Source organism: Mytilus edulis, chromosome 11, assembly GCF_963676685.1.
Source record: "Mytilus edulis chromosome 11, xbMytEdul2.2, whole genome shotgun sequence".
NCBI classification, from domain to species: domain Eukaryota; kingdom Metazoa; phylum Mollusca; class Bivalvia; order Mytilida; family Mytilidae; genus Mytilus; species Mytilus edulis.
The window spans coordinates 51,842,057-51,862,714 of record NC_092354.1 but is presented as its reverse complement, the minus strand read 5'-3'; the positions used below and the strand labels follow the sequence as shown (position 1 = coordinate 51,862,714).

The 20,658-nt window shown below is 33.7% G+C and overlaps 2 protein-coding genes across 2 annotated transcripts; one reads left to right on the top strand and one right to left on the bottom strand.

The window, feature by feature from the left end:
- The first annotated feature begins 276 nt into the window (after positions 1-276).
- LOC139495788 (uncharacterized) lies at positions 277-2,862 on the top strand. Its single transcript, XM_071284161.1, has 2 exons — positions 277-973; positions 1,674-2,862. Exons 1-2 carry the CDS (start codon positions 823-825, stop codon positions 2,678-2,680), a joined length of 1,158 nt encoding a protein of 385 aa, XP_071140262.1. The 5' UTR covers positions 277-822; the 3' UTR covers positions 2,681-2,862.
- Positions 2,773-5,585, bottom strand: LOC139495789 (uncharacterized). Its single transcript, XM_071284162.1, has 3 exons — positions 5,457-5,585; positions 5,002-5,128; positions 2,773-4,478 (listed from the first exon to the last, which is right to left on the bottom strand). Exons 1-3 carry the CDS (start codon positions 5,576-5,578, stop codon positions 4,134-4,136), a joined length of 594 nt encoding a protein of 197 aa, XP_071140263.1. The 5' UTR covers positions 5,579-5,585; the 3' UTR covers positions 2,773-4,133.
- Positions 5,586-20,658: the final 15,073 nt, after the last annotated feature.

The window sequence follows — 20,658 nt, the reverse complement described above, 5'->3', positions numbered from 1 at the left end:
TTTGTAATAGGGAAGTTCGCCGTGACGTCACGGAAAAGTCACGTGACTTACTGGTGGGCACATAAAATGGATGATTGGAAATCGCCGGTCAATCGATGTTTACGGCTAATTAGACATGGTAGCTTCATGTTGTGTTATCGGGTGTACAAACAGATTTGACAAGGACAATCCAAAAAGCTTTTATCGTATCCCAAAGAAGCCAGAGTCGCGCAAAAAGCTTTGGATTTCAGCAATCAGACGAGATCAGTGGGAACCAAGGGAAAATGACCGTTTTATATGTGGTAAGTCAATATTTCAATTACGAAGCCTTGTTTTTTCTTATATTTCTTGTTGTTCATAAGTATTTTTCTATATATCAAGGCATGTCAACCGGAGTTTCTGCTTTTAAACACCGAAAATGAAAAAAAGGGGGGGGGGGGGTGTCATTGGATCATATTTCTGTAACTTAGTGCAAGATAATCAGACAATGTCAAGGTTTTTTTACATATATTTTCATGATTAAAGATATTGATCTTGATATTTTCAAACTTAGTTTCTTACAATAATTGTTTATTTTTCAATCAAATATGATGACATACAATGTACATCATACAAGTACCACATACATGTATGATACAGTAAAAATGTCAGTATTTGGAAATTATCTATGACTGTGTTGCTCGCCGAGTACTTTCATGTCAGCTATTCGTACAACTTTGGAAATGTTTTTTATTTTCTATAACAAAACAACCTTGGTGTAAATTGAAATATTAATTATATATGTAAATTTCAGGTGTAAAGAGTAATGACGAGCACAACCCAGACTATGTGCCATCAGTTGACATGGGGTATCAAAAGTACAAAGCAAGTGGTGACCAGCGATACGCCCGGTTTCAAAGAGTTGAACAAAGACAAGCAGATAAGGAGAAGGTCCAAGTAGCCTCAGTATTGCTTGACCTCAGTAATGCAGAGAATATTCCAGAACCAAAATCAGGTATTTAATATGCATAAATCATTAGTGTAATAATATATACAAATATAAGAAGATGTGGTATGATTGTCAAGGAGATAACTTACTAATATTAATAATTTTGAATTACTAGAATAAATCTGTAACATTGTGTAATTTTTTGCATATTTTGCTAAATGTTCAGTATTTTATTTCACTTATTAAGAAATTAGAACAAAGTTTTTTTTAATGAATTAAACATTTCAATTATCTATTACTCATACTGTACCTAACAAAACAAGTCCTAATTAGTGAGATATAGAACACTCAATTTAAGTGGAGTGTTTGAATAGCAGTTTCTTTTAAGTTTAAATCAGAAATGATTGAACATGTAATTAATCTTTGGAAAACAATAATTAATAACTCCTTTCATCTTAATCAAGGAGAGGTCAAGGTTAACTTTAGCTGTATGACACATGTATAGATCTACAAACAAAACAATTGATTAACACCCTTGTAAATACACATTCAGCACCTCTTCATGCTCTTGCTTCACAGATTTCATGAACCTAAATCAATACCTGGAGTGACAGCAGAATATTTTTTCTTTAATAAAATGAGGTAAAGAAATGTTAAGGAAATGATTGCACATTTTACTAAGTTTTATTTAATGAAGGCTGTTTAACATGTTGTATAATATAAAAATATTTTTGTTCACATTAATAAATTTTCTCTTTTTTTTTAGTGCAGTCAGCCAAGAACAACCAACATGATGCTTGCATCAACAAGATTGCCACACTGAGACTAGAAAATATGAAAAAACTGTATGCTGAACTAGGTCGCCTTCAAACAGAAAACACTACCTTAAAGGCAAACATCAGTCAGATAAACGTTGAAACCCTTGTTACTGCCAGTGACCGTAAGATACAGTTTTACACAGGTGTACATTCGAAAGCTCTATTTATGTGGTTGTTGTCATTTTGTTCTTGTATATTGCCATCATGTAAAGTTATGTCACCAACAAGTGTTTTGTTATGCCTACTAATGAAGTTAAGACTGAACCTTCAACATGAAGATCTTGCCTATCGCTTTGGTGTGTCAAAAACAACAATATCAGAAATTCTTAATATAGGACTTCCAAAATTAGCCAACAAACTATCCTTTCTGATTCAGTGGCCTGATAAAGAATACCTATTAAGTAACATGCCATCTGTTTTTAAACCATCATATAGAAGGTGCTCCAGTATCATTGACTGTTTCGAAGTGTTTATTCAGCGACCAGGCCAACTAACTGCTAGAGCTCAGACCTGGTCAAACTACAAGCACAACAACACCATTAAATTTTTGGTATCAATAACACCTACAGGAGCTATTTCTTTCGTATCAAAGGCATTTGGTGGTAGGACATCCGACAAAGTTATTACCCAACGTAGTGGTTATTTGGACAAAATTCAGCATGGAGATCAGGTGTTGGCTGACCGTGGGTTTTTGATATCTGAAGAACTTGCCAACAAAAGTGCAACACTTGTTATACCCGCATTCACTAGAGGAAAAAAACAACTAAGTGCCAAAGAAGTAGAACAGACCCGTAAAATAGCCCATGTCAGAATACACGTTGAGAGAGCAATTCAGAGATTAAAAAACTTTAACATTCTAAGTTCAAACATGAGTATGTGTATGGTTCCTCATTCTGATAGCATTGTTATCATTTGTTCAGGAATTTGTAATCTCCAACCCAAACTTGTGTCTTAAGAAACTTTTTTACAGACTTGTATATGCATGTGTTGTTATTTGATAATAGAAAGATTTATTGCAAAATCAACAGGCTGTAGGAAATATAAAAATATGTATCAAAATAATTTATTTCACACAATGATGTACATGTATTACAAAAGAAATTATATCATATAATGTACAAGTCTATTGTTTTCAAACTGAGCATAATACTTTTCATTATTGATGCATTCACAAGATTTTTTGTTTATTCCACATGAACAAAGAAGCCAGTTACAAAATGTATATCTTATAATGTACATATTAAAAGATAAAATATTTTTACCAACTATTCTTTTTAAATTCAAAAAGGCAGAAGTAGCAAAATTGTTTCCAAATTTCCTTTATTATAGATATATATGTTGTTAAGTTTTAATTTTTCAATAATTCTTACATTTATTAGTGTACATTCCAGCTATTGATAATGTGTTGTTTGATTTAACATATACATGTTATGTCCATTTTTATCATCTATACATATATATTGCATAAATACATGAAATACAAGATGTTGATTGCAAATATTTTTCAATATCTCTGAATAAATAAAGTAATTCAATTGGTATTGTTTGTTTGTCTATATTTCACAGCTAGCACAAAACCACTGTCCTCTTGGTTTACGTCGTATGTTGACACATTTATAATGGAACCACTCGTAAGGACACTGGTCACCATCACACCTTATCATTCGGCCATACTCTGGTTCTGAACAAATACACCACGATTTCTCATTGGCATTGTTGTTGTTGTTGTCGACCCTGTCATTGTTGTTTGTTGTTGGCTCATTTTCAAGTTCTCTGGTGAGCAGTTCACGTATAACAAATGATTTAAAAAAGTTCTCACACTTGTGTATCAACTTGTGGCAAAAGTCTAGATCAATTGGGACGCGTACTATTACCATGCTTGCTTCAGGCTGACATTTGGTATATACAACAAAGTCACAATACTGGCAGTTAGTGATGAACATATGCATCTGGACTTGCGTAAAATATCTGTGGCTGGTCTTCAGGGTTAAATTTGCGTCGAGACAGAAGTTTTTATCACTTTTAGCAGCTTGTGGTACAGTTACATCTTTGTGTTTAAAAGGGCATTTGACCTCTATGGTACCTCTGCCACAGCATGTGCAGTTAACAATGCCATCGGGGCAGACTCCTAGGAATGGATGACTTGTGTGTATAAAGAAACCACACGGAGAACATGTTAGGTCTAGGTGGTGGTTCTGTTGGTGATTTGTGTATGCCTGTCTACATTCATCTTCGTGGTCTACGCCCCATTTGACCGACTGTTTTTTTGATAGGTCATATGTTGAATAACCGGCTATTCTTTTGACAAGGTTGGCTGCAGGAGTTGTTTCTTTACGAACTAGTACATCATGAGCTTTTGATGCTGTGATTCTACCCATTCTATGTTGATACCATAAGGAACTGATGGCTTAATTTCTAGTTGCTACCTCTAAATTTTCTGCCTTGTACTGTGAAACAGTATATGAATCTATGGTTTTATTACAAAGGTCATCTATGTCATTGTTATCGGTCTGTTGAAGTGTTGACAGCAATTGAGGGTACTTGTTGTCAGTTGTTTTTGAGGTAGGTGGATTATCTATACTTGGCGTCATAACTGAGGTAAAAAAAGCAGCGTTAGGTGCAATAGCATACAGTTCATTTAGGACTTCTTGGGAAGGGAGAGGTGCTGCCCCGTTGGCTTGGACACTTTCGATATCTTTTGTACGTCTACCCTTTATTTGCTGGAAAATGTCTGTGACAGTAGTTGGAGTAACCTGACAATAAAATAAATCAATTACTTAAAGTGGTGTTGAAAATTAATCATGCATTGAATATACATGTACATATATATATTTCAATAGTAACATACAAAATTAATCATTTTGCTGACATGTCATCTAAATCTTTGGTTAGCTGGTGTGCTTAGCAGTTTGTATTCAGTCAATCTCATAAACATTTCTAATTATAGACATAGTGATTTTATTTCAGTAAATATAAAATTTTGATTTATCTTCTACTTTACATGCCTCTGGCCTTTGTTAGTCTTGTATTATTTTAATTTTAGTTTCTTGTGTACAATTTGGAAATTAGTATGGCGCTCATTATCACTGAACTAGTATATATTTGGTTAGGGGCCAGCTGAAGGAAGCCTCCTGGTGCGGGAATTTCTCGCTACATCGAAGACCTGTTGGTGACCTTCTGCTGTTGTTTTTTTTATTTGGTCGGGTTGTTGTCTCTTTGACACTTTCCCCATTTCCATTCTCAATTTTATACATGAATATAAGTGCAAAAATGTACCTCTTTTCTAAATCTGTTGTTCCACTGACAAGCTTTACTGGTTGAACTTGATTGCGTGATTCCAATTTTAACAGCCATCTCCACCTTGAACAGTAGTGCCCCAACATGACTGCATACTTCCCCTAACCTGTAAATGAAGAAATTTTTAATACATGACATTTGGAAAAACGGTGCTAATGAAACCAAATGTAATACATCAATTGAATTGTTTCATATTTTCTCTCATGGAGGACCTTTTACAGCGATAAGGGTTTGTCTCATTGTTGAAGTCTGTATTGTTTGCTATATCTGCTTACATTGTACATCCAAATCAATTGAACTCTGGTGGATAGAATTGTCTCATTGGCTATTGTACCACATGTTATATCTCATATCAATATATTAAACACGATACATGTATATACAAGAACAATAGAATTCTAGGTCACAATCGAGTCACAGTACAGTATACATACCCTGCCATACAGGTACAGTGAGCACAGTATACTGTCCCGCTGCTCTTTTCCAAATACACCCATGGTTCATGTGGTTTATCTCGAGCTCTTTGTGACGGTGTGACCTTTGTCTTGAGGACCATGAATGGACAGTCGTTGTCAACTGGGTGAGAAAACACAACTTGTACATGTCCACTGATGACCTATCTGAAAAAGGGAACAAATCAGTATAGATGTAATAGCCAATAAACATTTAGTTATCATGGTTATGGACATGCATGTGTGATACTTATATATGTATATGCATAAAATTATTCAAAATATCATCAGCTGACAAAGTGACAAAGCATGACAATACTGTATAAACAAAAAATTTAAATCTTTAAATTTCTTTATAATTTTTTATATTTATTTTTAAAATGTTTTATTTTCATTTATTCCAGTTCAAATACATATCAAAATAAGCCTATCATTACATTTATATATAGATCACAACAAAATTAAATTATTAATCAATATAGATATGAAAAAATCAAGGTAAATTTAGTGTATCAAAAATGAAGGGTACATGTATGTGCACATATTTTGTGACACTACACATGCACAGGGAAAAATGGTCAAAATAGATGACAATGTTTATCTAATAAAAAAGTTGTAAATACAGTGAATGACATTGTCACAACAGGAATATACGTTTACCTGTGACCAGGTAAGATGACCTAATATGGCATTAACCACGTGACATAAACAACCCCCCTTTTACCTGAGAAGGTGAGATTAAAAAAAAAATTCAGCTCTTTCTTCATGTTAAAAGTCGTTTTAAAATCGCAATAATAATTCAAATACATATTTTAACACTTACTTGTATGCTTCTAACGATTTGTATGCTTTCATTGACTCCTTGGTGTAGATGGAAGGCGTGTCTATCAGGTATAGGTAAATATCACCAAAGGTCAGGTCGGGCCAGGTGCTAGGGTCAGAACTCCATTTTCAGCAATTGCGTACGGATCTGGCAAACTTTTAGTTCCTGTGTTATACAATAACTTTACGGAATATCTTTCCTTTGCTTCAACTGACAGGGAACTTGCATACGCCGATTAATTGTTGAGATAACTGGTAGAAGTGTTTGCTTTATCGGCCATTATTTTTATAATTGGGTGTTGCCCACTAATTTTATACGCATGCGCAATGTGACGTCACTTTCGATTCGGACGAACTTCCCTATTATACTGCTCTTTTAGGGCGTCCTTGATTGACAATAAGAATATTGTATTATTGTATTGTATTTATATTTCATTTAAGATATATCTATATGTAACGAATCGAAAAAAATGCAAGTGTACAATTAAGGTATGTCCAGGATAAGTATAACGACGAGATGCCAGTGATATAGCATACAAGACGACGAATACAAGTGATGCACCTTCGAAACAGGATTTTCCCAATGGATAAAAACTGGTAGCGCCTCCTTAAAGGAAATCCTGGTTACAAGAACAAGGAATACAATAAGTATATCCTTGAAAAATACGGGATCCTTGTGTAGTCTCCATAAACTAGATTGTAGATAAAGACACAAAGTCGCTGATAAATTTCAATACTGTATTAAAAACACATGTAAAGTATATACAACAACATAGTAGATATAACGAACAACCACTAATCGGACTCTCTATTTCTCTCTCCTCACGCACTAACTCTCTCTTTCCTTTTATACCATACTCTGCCCAGTTACATAACTAACATAAAGATATGCCCTACTAGGGCATATTATTGCTGAGTAATCATTTTAGTAGGGCTCTAGGGCACCATTATATAAACTTTACTAGGGCAAATAATTGCTGACTAAGCAGTTACAGGGCAACCGGGCACCATAATAAGGGCTCAGTTGCACCAGCAATTTAGGTTAATAGGTCAACATGTGGTTTAACTTATCATGTTTCCTTGAGAACAAAGAGATCAATCTAAATATAGCAATTACTACTAAATATATCAAATCTAGAATAATTCTGATGAAATTTCACTAGCACTGAATGAGCTTAACACAATTACTATAAAACTATATAAAAATGAGTATTTCAAATCTACGATAGGGCAAAAACATTACACAGCCCCCCTCTTAACACTGAACCTCCACTGTTCAGTACTTAACACCAAAAATATCATATAAAGCACCTTGTAAATCTCATAAAAAAAAACAATATAAAACTTGGTTCACATGCATGTAAATAAAATAAACAACATTTTATAAATCCTAACTCATGTAGGTAATATTATGCATAGATATACGTAACAAAAAAAAAAACAAACAAACAACCTCCATACAGTCATACTTTTAAATGCACATTTAAGATAAATGACCAAAAAGGGCTTTAGTTTTTAGACACCAATAATATTAAGGGTCTTAAGCACCAACATTATTAAATTATCAATTAAAATAATACATATAACAATAAGAAAACTGATTGTCCCCAAGGTCAATACAAAATAAATAAAAATAAAACAAAATATAATACTGACTTGTGTATTTTATGACTAGAATCCCATTTAAAAAACTACATATAACATAATACTACTATTCATTAACAAGGTACCAAAATGGCACATTTGGGACTCTGAACAAAACTATGGTCCAGGACGGAGCAATATAATATATACATCTGTACGAAAATAAAAGGGCTTGAGATCTCCAAAATTATCAGGGATCAAAGCGTTAAATACCTCCATATTTACCGTTATTAAACAAACTATAAAATAAGAGAAGGGTCTAGCAACACCAAAAATGAAAGGGTTACAGGACACCAAATTCAATAAAAATACATGCCCGAACATATCAAACACTTCTTATAAAATAGAGTATGGAAACAAAAAGAATAATAAAAAAAATTACAAACAAACAAACAAAAATTGTCTACATAAAAGTACATTGCAATTCGAAAAGTGTCTTTCTCCTCCCTTGGTAATCCTGTTCTGTGTTACTCGGCCTCAGCATTGTAATCTGATAGTTCCTCCACCTCTGCTTCTCTACGATGATCCTCTTGAGCGTGCTTAATTATTTCCTCTTGCACATCTCCAAAGAAGCGGTCCCAGTCTAAATCTCTTGGGTCGTGATGTAATGACGACTCAAACCTATGCTCTCTTCTTTCTGAAAGTAAATTGCCGGTACTTCCTTGAAAGTGTTTTGTTGTGATTAAGGTTATAGATATTGACTCTACAGTTTCAAAATAGTCACTAATTTCCTCGACCTCTTCATTATTATCAGCTTCATCTTCACTTTCTGACTGGTACACTTCTCCATATGATAACCCAGACGAGCCAGCAACTTGTTCATCTTCTGGGTGAATACGTACAGATATGGACGGCCCTGAAGTTATAGGGGTCTCATCAACAGGGTCAGATGTCACGTGACTACTTGAACTGTAGTTATCTGACAATTCCTTTAAACTGTCCAAAAGTTCTAAAAATGTCTCACCCTCTTGTTCAACAGAGTTTACTGACTTTGATTGTTCATCGTCGAATTCAGAACTGTCAGCATGTACTTCAAGAAAATCAACACACTGGACTGATTCAACTGTCACCTTTGACTGTGCTGGCGGTTCACCTCCCACGGCTCCTTCTGTATTGTCGATAGAACTGGGCCCATCAACAGACACCCCCACTGTTGAACTAGTGCAAGTAGCGCTCATCTTCCGAACTTTGCGGCGTGGTTCAAGTTCACTCCTGTTGCCTTTCTCCATCTTGGTTTGCCTCACTTTTTCCTTAGCTCCATTGTGGCCGAAACCATGGACACACTCTAAATGAAGGGCTAAGTATTCTTTTCGGTAATAGAACTTGTTACATCTGAGTTCTGGGCACTTCACATAACTGACCTGTTCGTCATGCACCTGATTCCTGTGCCTCCTTAAATTCCTCTTGTTTGCATACTGTTGCCCACAGTCCTCACAAATATGCTTTTCATTATTATTGTTATCCATCTTTGCTTCGTTTTCCTCTACCAAGTGTATAAAATCTTTGAATCTCGCTGGTATTTTAACTGCTCTTCCTTTGCGTGTTTGTTGTTTATGTTCTGGTCCAGTAATTTTCCCGCGCAAAGGTTTACATAAGTATCGGACACGTGTCCGGAGCACGCCCGGACTCCGGATTATACTAGGGCTGGTGCCCGAATCGTTTGGACTTATTGCATAATCAACATCTGGAGAATTATTTAACTCAGACTTTTCTTTGTTTTCAATTAATGGACTGGTCGGAATTTCACCTCCTACTTGTTTTTCCGTGTGTTGTTTTCTTGTTTGGTCTACTTTATCCTCGATGAAACGAGATAGGGTTGGAAAAACTGCCGGGACTTGCTTTCTCGGAATTTTTGCAACCCAATCGAGTTTCTTATTTCCTCTATATGGTTTTAAATTGTCTCCATGTATAATAACCGGCGGTGATTTCTGTGAATGTTGAATTTTAAAAATAACTTCGCTAAATTTATCAACAACTGCCCATGGGCCAGTCCATTGTCTAGAAATTTTTAATTTAAGTCCTGGTGTATTCTTTTTCTGGTTCCTCCAAACTAAATCACCTACCTCATAATTTTTAGGTTTCACACGGGCATTGTATAATAATTTCTGTCTTTCTGCCGAAATTTTCAAATGTTGCCTCGCATAGTCATGCGCCTTTCTCAATCTTTCTTCAAGTTCTTGGACGTAATCAGACGCAAATTGGGGTTCTTCCGTATTTTCATCTATAGGTTCCGTGATTATTTCTAAAGGAAGGCGTTTCTCTTGACCGTAAACTAATTTATGCGGGCTAATCCCGGTGCTCTCATGTGGAGTAGAGTTGTAAGCCATAGTGAGAAAGTCCAAATATAAATCCCAGTCTCTTTGGCATGATTTTATGTATTTGGAGAGCATATCATTGATACTTCTGTTCATCCGTTCTATCATCCCATCTGAACGAGGATGTAAAGGAGTCGTTCGGGTCTTATTTATTCCTAATAGTTGGCACACTTCTTTGAACATTGCACTCTCATATTGCCTGCCTTGATCGGAATGTATCTCCAATGGACAACCATATCTCTTAACCCAAGTTCGCACTAGGATGTCCGCGATAGTTGTGGTTAGCGTATCGGGTATTGCATATGCCTCTGTTAGCTTGGAGAAATAGTCCCCTATGACTAAAATGTATTTGTTCTTATGGTCAGTTATAGGAAAAGGTCCTGCAATATCTGTAGCGATTCTCTCAAAGGGGGAACCGACTACATATGATTTCATGAAATGCCGCTTCTTATTAGGCGGATTTTTGCGTTCTCCACATATCTCACATTTGTTTACATAGTTCCTCACGGACTCTTGCATATTTTGCCAATAAAACGGTGAAAGTTTCGCTTTTTCACAAGTTTTCTTTATCCCTACATGTCCAGCAGTTTTGTTATCATGTAAGTACCAAAGAACTGTTTCAGCCAAAATTTTAGGCAAACAGATCTTCCATCTAGCACTTTCCGTATTATCTTCCCAGTACATACACAAAACATCATTTTTTATCTCAAGTATTTCCCATCTAGCTAGCCAGAATTTTAAAGCCGTACCTTCTCGACTTATCTCTTCCCATTTAGGCTTTTCATCTTTCATTTTAAAATCTAAAATTTGTTTCAAGGTACCATCTGCTTCTTGTTTTTCACGAATTGAATTTAGACTTAAATCGATACTAGGTTCATCTTTATTCTTTGCTGGTTTTGGTCTATTAGGCTTCCTCTCCCTTCTTAGAGTTGGTGTTTCTCCGGAAACATCGTTACCCAATCCGGGCGTAGCGCCGTCTGAAATGTCGGGCAAACGTCGTGGACTAGGGCAACTTGCTTCGAAGTCCTCTAAATCTTCATCGTCTGAAACCATTCCTACAGTCTTACTTTCTTTCATATGCTCAATTTCAAACTCATTTGGTCCATCATATACATAATTTTATAAAATTATAAAATTAGCTTCAATGATTTTGAATATTTGCCACTTTGATCTTAAGTATTTCGACACAGAACCAGGAGATAGGAGCACAGAACCAGAACCGTTTAACAATCACCAGCACATCGTCAGGACAATTTCGTTTTCACAAATTCTGCTTTAAAAAAAATATTGTAATATTCTTTGCATGGTATTTTCGACGTATCAGAAAAAAATTAAGCTACAAAACGATTTTTGGCCGTTCCCATACAATGCAAACAAACCAATCAGCACCTGTCACCACCGAATTGCCAGCACAGAACGTTCTCACGCAGGCCAACCCTATCTACTTGAAATTGTTAATATGTTCAATTGCAGATTTCTTCTTTTTGTGTAATACACTGTGTTGTGTTGCGTACTACTAAGTAAATCTATTTTTTTACAATATTTCTTTTTATTTTTTTTTAAATGGAGGGGAAAAAATGCCCCCACCCAATTTTCCAAAAAAAAAAAACCCAACAAAAACAACAAGATATGGCCAAAAGCAATGTTCCAATTTCCAAATACATCAGAAAAGTACTTAAATAGAAAATTACATACATTACCATCAAATTAATATACCTTCATCAGCATTTAATAGTAACTTCTTAAATTAAAAGAGGGACGAAAGGTACCAAAGGGACAGTCAAACTCATAAATCTAAAACGAACTGACAACGCCATGGCCAAAAATGAAACTGACAGCTAAAACTGGTTTGTTATAAATTAGGCCGTTGGTTTTTATTTCGATTGAATTCGTTCGTGTTTTTCATGTTAGTGCCTTTGTAAGCAAAAAAAAGCATAACTAGACAGTTTAAATGTGAACAATCAAAATTATGACTGAAGCAAGTGACCGTTGTATTTTTTTTTTTATATTTACGAGTTGGCCATATAAAATTAATGATCTTTTGTTTACATATGATTCCTGAATACAACTCCATATATTATGATCTTATAACATATGCAATTTGTAATTCTGTAAGACAAATGACAATCTGTTATGTTGATTAGTCTATGAATAACAAACAGATAATGCATTGCGATTAAATAAATGCACAAGAGATTAGAACATACTAGCTGCCTCAACATATACTCCAAGATTATTTATATTTATTTCTTTTTTACGTCAAAAAGGAAAGCCTTCCCGTCTTGTCTGTTACAAACAATGAGAATATTTTGTTTTTTGTCAAAGTGAATTCCTGCAGGTTGACACAGTTCATCTGATTCTGTTAGAATGTCCCCATAATGTCGACCATCATCATATACAACAAGTACAGTGTTGGTATTTTCATCAGTCACATAGACATTTCCGTCATTATCTGTTATCACACGATTTAAGTTTCGATATTTCTCATTTTCAAACCTCCACAATAGTTTTCCGTCTAGCGCGAAGCAGTTGATTGTTGTGAGTTCTATACAAACAAGCCTGTCTCTGTGCACTGTAATGCCACGGATAGTGCCTAAAGGTAAAGTACGTATAACGTTTCCCGTCAGATCCATCACATGCATTTGCTTTATACTTCTACCAATGACAACGTACAGGTTATTATTATAATATGATATTCCCCAAAGACAATCACTAGTTTCGATTGTACTGGTGACTTCACCTGTGGATACATTTATTATCAGTATGAATCTGTCAAGTGTACAGGTTACTGCCACAGTAATACTGTCTATGTCTGTTATATAACATGGTCTATAAGGCAAAGGAATATAAAAAACATCAGCTACATCTGTTTTGCGAATAATGAGTTGCTTATTTAAATAGTCGGTAAACACTAGTGTATTGCCTATTTTCATACAGCTGCCGATGTTCATATATTCATTTCTTGACATTTTAACATTTAATTGTTGGCGCAAAGTAACAATCACAGGAATGTTGTGTTTGACAGGAGTTTGAGCTTGGGCGAATTCTTCTCTGGTTATTGTCTTTTCTGGAAGAGATAATGAAGCATCATATTTATTATTTGAACATATGATTGGATTTAATTCCTGTTTAGTTAACTGCTTAAATGGACGTATTTTGGATCATACTTTGTTCAAATATCCTCTGCAGGACCAAAATTTAAACCACCCGCACTACCAGTAAAGTGTTACTTGGCCTGTCTAGCTGGGCTCTGCGTATACCCCTAGGATTATGTGCACAACAGGTGTAAATATGTGTAGATATTTACCTTCAGGCTTGGTTTCCTACAGGGATTAATCTAGGATTCTCGTAGATAGGTTTATCGTGATCATCAAGGTCAGGAAGAGGCTGTATCCGGTCAAGCGTGACCCTTGTGTCATGTCTCCATTCGGGGTTCTCCAGTCTTCTACCAGACCATGCACGTCACCATTCGGGTCTCTCTGCTCTTTACCAGTAGATCACACCAGACAGAGGAAACCCCCTAGAACTACTGGGCAATTACACAACATTAACAAGTTTCTCTTGTACAAATAACGTCAAAATCATTTTCATTACTAAAATACTTGTATGGGATAATACCTAATGCTTCAAGCCAACTGTGCGATGGCTGTATAAAAACTTCCATATGTTGTAATACGTCAAAGTCATATAATTTTTAAATAGGTTACAGCGAGTGTGTTTCTCATTGATGTTTCCGATAATACACTAATGACAGAGTATACATTTGTGAGAATGACACTATTGGTAATGTATAACGACCAAGTACTAGCAATGACGAAAGTATTTACCTGTCACCTGTATGACGTATTCTAAGAACTATTTTCTTTATCAGCTAAGGACTGTAGTAAAGTAGGAGGGATTACGACGGTAATGGACTGAAATTCTCCGGATTTAATGTCTCAAATATACCTGCCAGCTGAATGACGTATTCTTAGGACTAATTTCGTTATCTGTGTAGTACTGTAGAAATCAGGCGGAGTTTTAACGACGGAAATTCTTAGGATATAGTCTGTAATGATGTGTTGTCAATTGTGTGTACACATTAAAGACTAAACTGGAAATATATTTTTATTTGAACATTTAATTATTTCTTAGTAAAGGTAAATGTTCACGATCCTTGATAAACGAGAATATGTTAAAACTAAGTCAGGCTAAGAATATATTTCTTGGCAGAACAAAACCATTTAATAACCAAGTCACTGTGGCAGTTTTTTTTTTTAAACTAGGATCTGATCATATTTAGTTGTTATTGAATAAAGTATGTAATAAGGCAGCAACCATTTGATTTTCTGGGGGCCCGGGGCTATGGGTTTTTTTCAGGACAATTTTTTTTCCTACGGCGAAAAACAATCTATGTTTTCGCGACAAGTCGAAACAATTTTGTCTTTCAATTTGAGCATTACATATAGTGGCAGCTGAGGGTGAAACAAACAATTTTTTTCTCAGAATCAAAAACAAATTATTTTTTTCTCCAAAAACAACTCTTTGAGGGGTCCGTAGGTGGCCTGTTACAAGGCATAATTTCTGTCCCTATTCAAGATAGACCCTCATTTTCCAGTGGCAGTCCAAATTTTCCCGACCATCATCCCAGATGGCCTCTATCGTATCAACCTACCTATTGTATTACGCGGGTAGGTTAATGCTGTATTCTCAAAAATCATAAGAAACTGACACAAAAAAATGCCTTTGCAAATCGGTCACTTTAAAATGTAATGCAGATGCGTAGCATGCCATCTTTATATAACGTTTAATGAAATATATGTCTACTTTCATTTTCCACCAAAAAAAATTCTAAAAATATTGTTTTTATCACGTGACATCAAAAATTCTATTTATAACAGTGAAAACTTTAAACTCAAAAGTGCTAGCGTGTAGACTGGTTTGTTTTCCTGCGTAAAGGGTGCAATAGACAGGTTGTGTAATAAAGTAACTAAAAACTTCTACTCGCGTCTATAAATAATTAGAAGAAGTAAATTAAACGGTATTTTCGAGTGACCCGTGTGAAATATGCTGTGACCTTCTGTTGTCATTACGTCTAATAAACACATTGAACATTTGACAGTATCCGAGTAGAAGTTTTTGATAAATACTATTATTTAGGAGTTTATCTATTCTTAAATATAGTCATTTCATCAAGTGTACACGCTAGCACTTTTGGGTTGAAGTCAACAGGTTGAAAACATTTCATATTGCGACATTGCTTACAAACGCATAGGTGACTTTCAAAGGGAGATAATTTAATGAAAACAAACTATGTTCAAGCGGGAATTTATAAATCATACGGAATAGTCGATATAATATGTTTATGTGCCTTTTTTTATGGATTTTCTCTATATACGATCGTTGAACAATAAACAACACTTTTCTTCCGTCAAATAGTTTTGTTTTTTATATATAAACATGTGAATAATACTGATATATCAGTGCCTTTTAATGGAAATTGCAAGCGTGAAATTACTTTTTATTTCTGAAATTAATTGAAATGTCCAAAGGAGTTGGCTTTTTTTTTTTAAATTATTACATCATCTGATAGTTGCGACTATAAGTTTCTTGTTGTGATCATTGGATTTCATTTATTTAACATTTGAATTGAGATAATAAAAGAAAATATCACCTACCCCCTTTTTCTCTATGCATGCACAATCCATTCAATAGTTCACAATACATTGATTTTTATACCCAAACAATGCTTTCTAAATGGTTTATAAATTATAGGGTTATATATTTTCTCCATATTGAAAACGATGCCCATATTGTAATCTGTTTTATACATACTAGTCCCTGTAAATATGCAATATTTTTTTTCTATATTAATAATATTGCAATATCTCCTTTTCAGCAACATTTTTTCATTCATGATATTTTTTTAATCTATATATCTTTTTTTTTTTGTATGTGGTTCCTCACTGCTCACCTTTATTAAAATTCCTTTATCAAAATTGTGTTCTTGTTTTTTTGTGAATTTCTTTGTGTTTTTGACAATTTTGCTTTCATTATTCTTGTAGTTCTTTGGTTGTGTAGCATTTCTTTTTTTCTTGTTTTTTTTTGTAATCTGCAGTGAAGATTTTATTCTGCACTATCATCATGGAAGCTAGACTGAGTGATGCAGCACTATCAGAGAAAACAGAAGAAAAACATTTCCATCTTTATTGATAATGCTTTATGCAAAAAAAACATGTCCATACAATTGATAACATTTAATTTTAACAAATAGTATCTCACACAAGTTATTTTTTATCATGAATTACTGCAATTTTGCAAAAGTCTTAATATCCAGGTCTACAAAAGACAACACCTCCATAATACTGTTTAACAAGGAAAACCGTGATCCTGATGAAATTCACAAGCCTAAATATAACACTACAATTTCAGTTTTGCAGCGTCATGCTAACTACCAGGCATTCGTACATAGGTATCCTAAACTACACATACCAAAGTATGAGAATTTTAAAAATGTATTGGCAAAGTTGACGAGTTACGTGTATGATAAAAAATACTATCAGAACAAGAACAAAAATGGGGAGAATGGAATGTTTTTGGACCAGTTTAGTCTCTACAATTGGCTTAAACTCAAGGAGAGTGAAAAAAAACAGCATGTTCTGGAGGACTGTCCAATTTGCCCAACAAAATACCTGAAGTTGTCTTTATTACACACTAGTGGCAAGATGCTATCGGCAGCAGAATGTAATGACGAGATCTCTACTAATTTAATTGAACAAGTTTCTTCAATTTCATTAAGAAAACCATCAAGCACTACAGTAGCAAAATCATTGGTTGACATTTTAAATCCTGTTTTTCAATCAAATTTTCAAACATCATTTGAAACAGCTATGGCAGAATCCCACAACCTCTCTCCAAAAGAATCTTCTAAAGATAAAAAGAAAAGTCTAGAGGCAATACTAAAGGATACAACAAAATCAGTATCATCGTGCACACAACAAAATGACAAAGATCTAACTGTTCTTTTGTCTTCTGGGAAGTCTTTTCAGCAGCATGACCGTGAACGCATGGCTTTCTTTATCCCAAAGGAAGAAGCCCTCACCAGGATGACTAACAAAATAGATCAAGAATTAAGTGGGAAAATAAAACCAAGACAGCCGTTTGGAAGTTATGATATGTAGGTTAAATAAAAAAATCTTACTTTTACTATTTCAGGTGACATTTATAAAGTCAAATACCTAATATCATAAATCATAACCTTGCCAATTATAAAAAAACATGAACTATGTTGTGTTACATCAATGCAATAATAGACAAATGTAAGGGTTCCACGCAACCAAGTGTTTCACCTACTTTTGCTGTTAATCACAGGCTCAATAAAAATGAGGGTATAATTTTGAAAAATTTCTCTCTATACCATCCTTTGATTATAAGCAGCTTCTGTCCAGGTTTAGTAAAAATCAAGGATAGAATTTGAATCTAACAAATGTTTTAAAAACTTAATCTGCGGACTATTTGTCCTCTAAATTGGAAGAAGAGTGCAGTTTTAAGAAAGATACCGATTAAAAAAATACAATTTTCACAAATTTCCTTCCAGATAATTATAGAACTTTAATCACAGAGTCCATTAAATTTTTTTTAAAAAACACCAGTTATAAATAGCATGTAAGCTATGTGGTGTTACACATCAATGATAGATTAAAACAGTGAAAATGAAAAACACTTCAAATATAAAAAGTATAAGCTATGTGATGTTAAACATTAATGAAATAATAATAAAAAAACCACCACTTATAAATAGCATGTAAGCTATGTGGTGTTACACATCAATGATAGATTAAAACAGTGAAAATGAAAAACACTTCAAATATAAAAAGTATAAGCTATGTGATGTTAAACATTAATGAAATAATAATAAAAAAACCACCACTTATAAATAGCATGTAAGCTATGTGGTGTTACACATCAATGATAGATTAAAACAGTGAAAATGAAAAACACTTCAAATATAAAAAGTATAAGCTATGTGATGTTAAACATTAATGAAATAATAATAAAAAAAAAACACCAGTTATAAATAGCATGCAAGCTATGTGGTGTTACACATCAATGATAGATTAAAACAGTGAAAATGAAAAACACTACAACTATAAAAAGTATAAGCTATGTGATGTTAAACATTAATGAAATAATAAAAAAAAAACACCAGTTATAAATAGCATGTAAGCTATGTGGTGTTACACATCAATGATAGATTAAAACAGTGAAAATGAAAAACACTACAACTATAAAAAGTATAAGCTATGTGGTGTTAAACATTAATGAAATAATAATAAAAAAAAACACCAGTTATAAATAGCATGTAAGCTATGTGGTGTTACACATCAATGATAGATTAAAACAGTAAAAATGAAAAACACTACAACTATAAAAAGTATAAGCTATGTGATGTTAAACATTAATGAAATAATAATAAAAAAAACACCAGTTATAACTACAACTATAAAAAGTATAAGCTATGTGGTGTTAAACATTAATGAAATAATAATAAAAAAAACCACCAGTTATAAATAGCATGTAAGCTATGTGGTGTTACACATCAATGATAGATTAAAACAGTGAAAATGAAAAACACTACAACTATAAAAAGTATAAGCTATGTGGTGTTAAACATTAATGAAATAATAATTTAAAAAAAACACCAGTTATAAATAGCATGTAAGCTATGTGGTGTTACACATCAATGATAGATTAAAACAGTGAAAATGAAAAACACTACAACTATAAAAAGTATAAGCTATGTGGTGTTAAACATTAATGAAATAATAATTAAAAAAAACACCAGTTATAAATAGCATGTAAGCTATGTGGTGTTACACATCAATGATAGATTAAAACAGTAAAAATGAAAAACACTACAACTATAAAAAGTATAAGCTATGTGGTGTTAAACATTAATGAAATAATAATTAAAAAAAAAACACCAGTTATAACTACAACTATAAAAAGTATAAGCTATGTGGTGTTGAACATTAATGAAATAATAATAGAAAAACCACCAGTTATAAATAGCATGTAAGCTTTGTGGTGTTACACATCAATGAGACATTTAAAAAGTGAAAATGTAAAACTCTACGACTTAATTAAAAGTATGTTCTTGCTACAAGTGGGCCGATCTTTGCTAGTACGCATACATACTTCTTTAGCAAGACCTAACAAATACTAATTTTTAGTCTTTGAATTGACACATAGAAGCTTAATATTTGTTAAATTTATTTGCCAACAGGTACACATTCGACAAGCAAAAGTTTATATATGAGATGAAATCAATAAACGAGGGGAGCAATGTCAACTGGTCTATGATTGCAAGAAAGTACAACATCGTGAACAAAGAGAACAAAATTCCTAAAAATGCCGGACAAATTGCAATGAACTTTGCAAAAGACAATGGGATAAATGTTAACAATTTCAATATACAAAGCAGAATCAGTGGTAGAGACTACTTAAGAAGAGTTAGGAGAGCTAAATCTCGATTGTTGAAGTCTAGAATTTCTTTATCTACCCCAAGACCATCAAAACAATTAAAAGGCATTGTTAGGAGTCAAATCAGCAAAGGCATTATAAATATTGGAATAAATATAGCACCTAAAATGTTCAAATTCAGCACCATCAACAAGGAAGGCCAATTAATAGAATTAAACAAACAAATATATGGAAGAAAAATACCTCTCCAGGACATAATTGAGGCGGAAAATAAAAGACTTGACAATGCTGGGGTACTTCGTGTTACATCTGATGAAGAATACAACAGTATGACTCTTAATAATATTCAAAATAGACTAACAACATTGGACATCAATGCAGAACATGACATTGAAACACTAAAAAAAGTGTTAAAAGATGTAGAAAGAACAAGATATTTAAAAATATGGCATGATCATTCAGACATTCTGAACCATACGTATGTCAATTTTATGGTCTCTTACATGTATGATCCAGCAAATTTTCTGACAACTGCAGAATTCTCTATAAAACATCCAACTATGAAGGAGATAGATGTCCAAAAAGTGGTAGAAAAGCCTCAGCTATATATATTAGGACAGTCAGGTATATTTGCTAATTATACAGAGTGCCAATAGAATTTCAACACATGTCAAGCTCCCATATGGTTTATTGTTGAATTACTGTGCGAAAGTGTTAATAACCTTCCTCCAATGTTTGATTGAACAACCCTTACCATTAAATAATTACATTAGATGTATGTTTCATTACAACACGTTATTCTGATTGGCTAACTGCACATTATGTGTTATTCCTTAAGCAGTTGTATCACTCAATAAAACTTCTCATTCATGATGACACGAGGTCCCACAATAAAGTGCACAGGTAAATGAAATAAAAACTTGATAAAAGGCGTGTTTTCA

Bases quoted from the DNA above. Each gene is read 5' to 3' on its own strand.
- LOC139495788 (XM_071284161.1), top strand. From the start codon at position 823: ATGGGGTATCAAAAGTACAAAGCAAGTGGTGACCAGCGATACGCCCGG. The intron at 974-1,673 runs GTATTTAATATG...CTTTTTTTTTAG, and splicing joins TATTCCAGAACCAAAATCAG to TGCAGTCAGCCAAGAACAAC.
- LOC139495789 (XM_071284162.1), bottom strand. From the start codon at position 5,578: ATGGTCCTCAAGACAAAGGTCACACCGTCACAAAGAGCTCGAGATAAA. The intron at 5,129-5,456 runs GTATGTATACTG...CTTCATTTACAG, and splicing joins CACTGTACCTGTATGGCAGG to GTTAGGGGAAGTATGCAGTC. The intron at 4,479-5,001 runs GTACATTTTTGC...TTTTATTGTCAG, and splicing joins ACAACAGATTTAGAAAAGAG to GTTACTCCAACTACTGTCAC.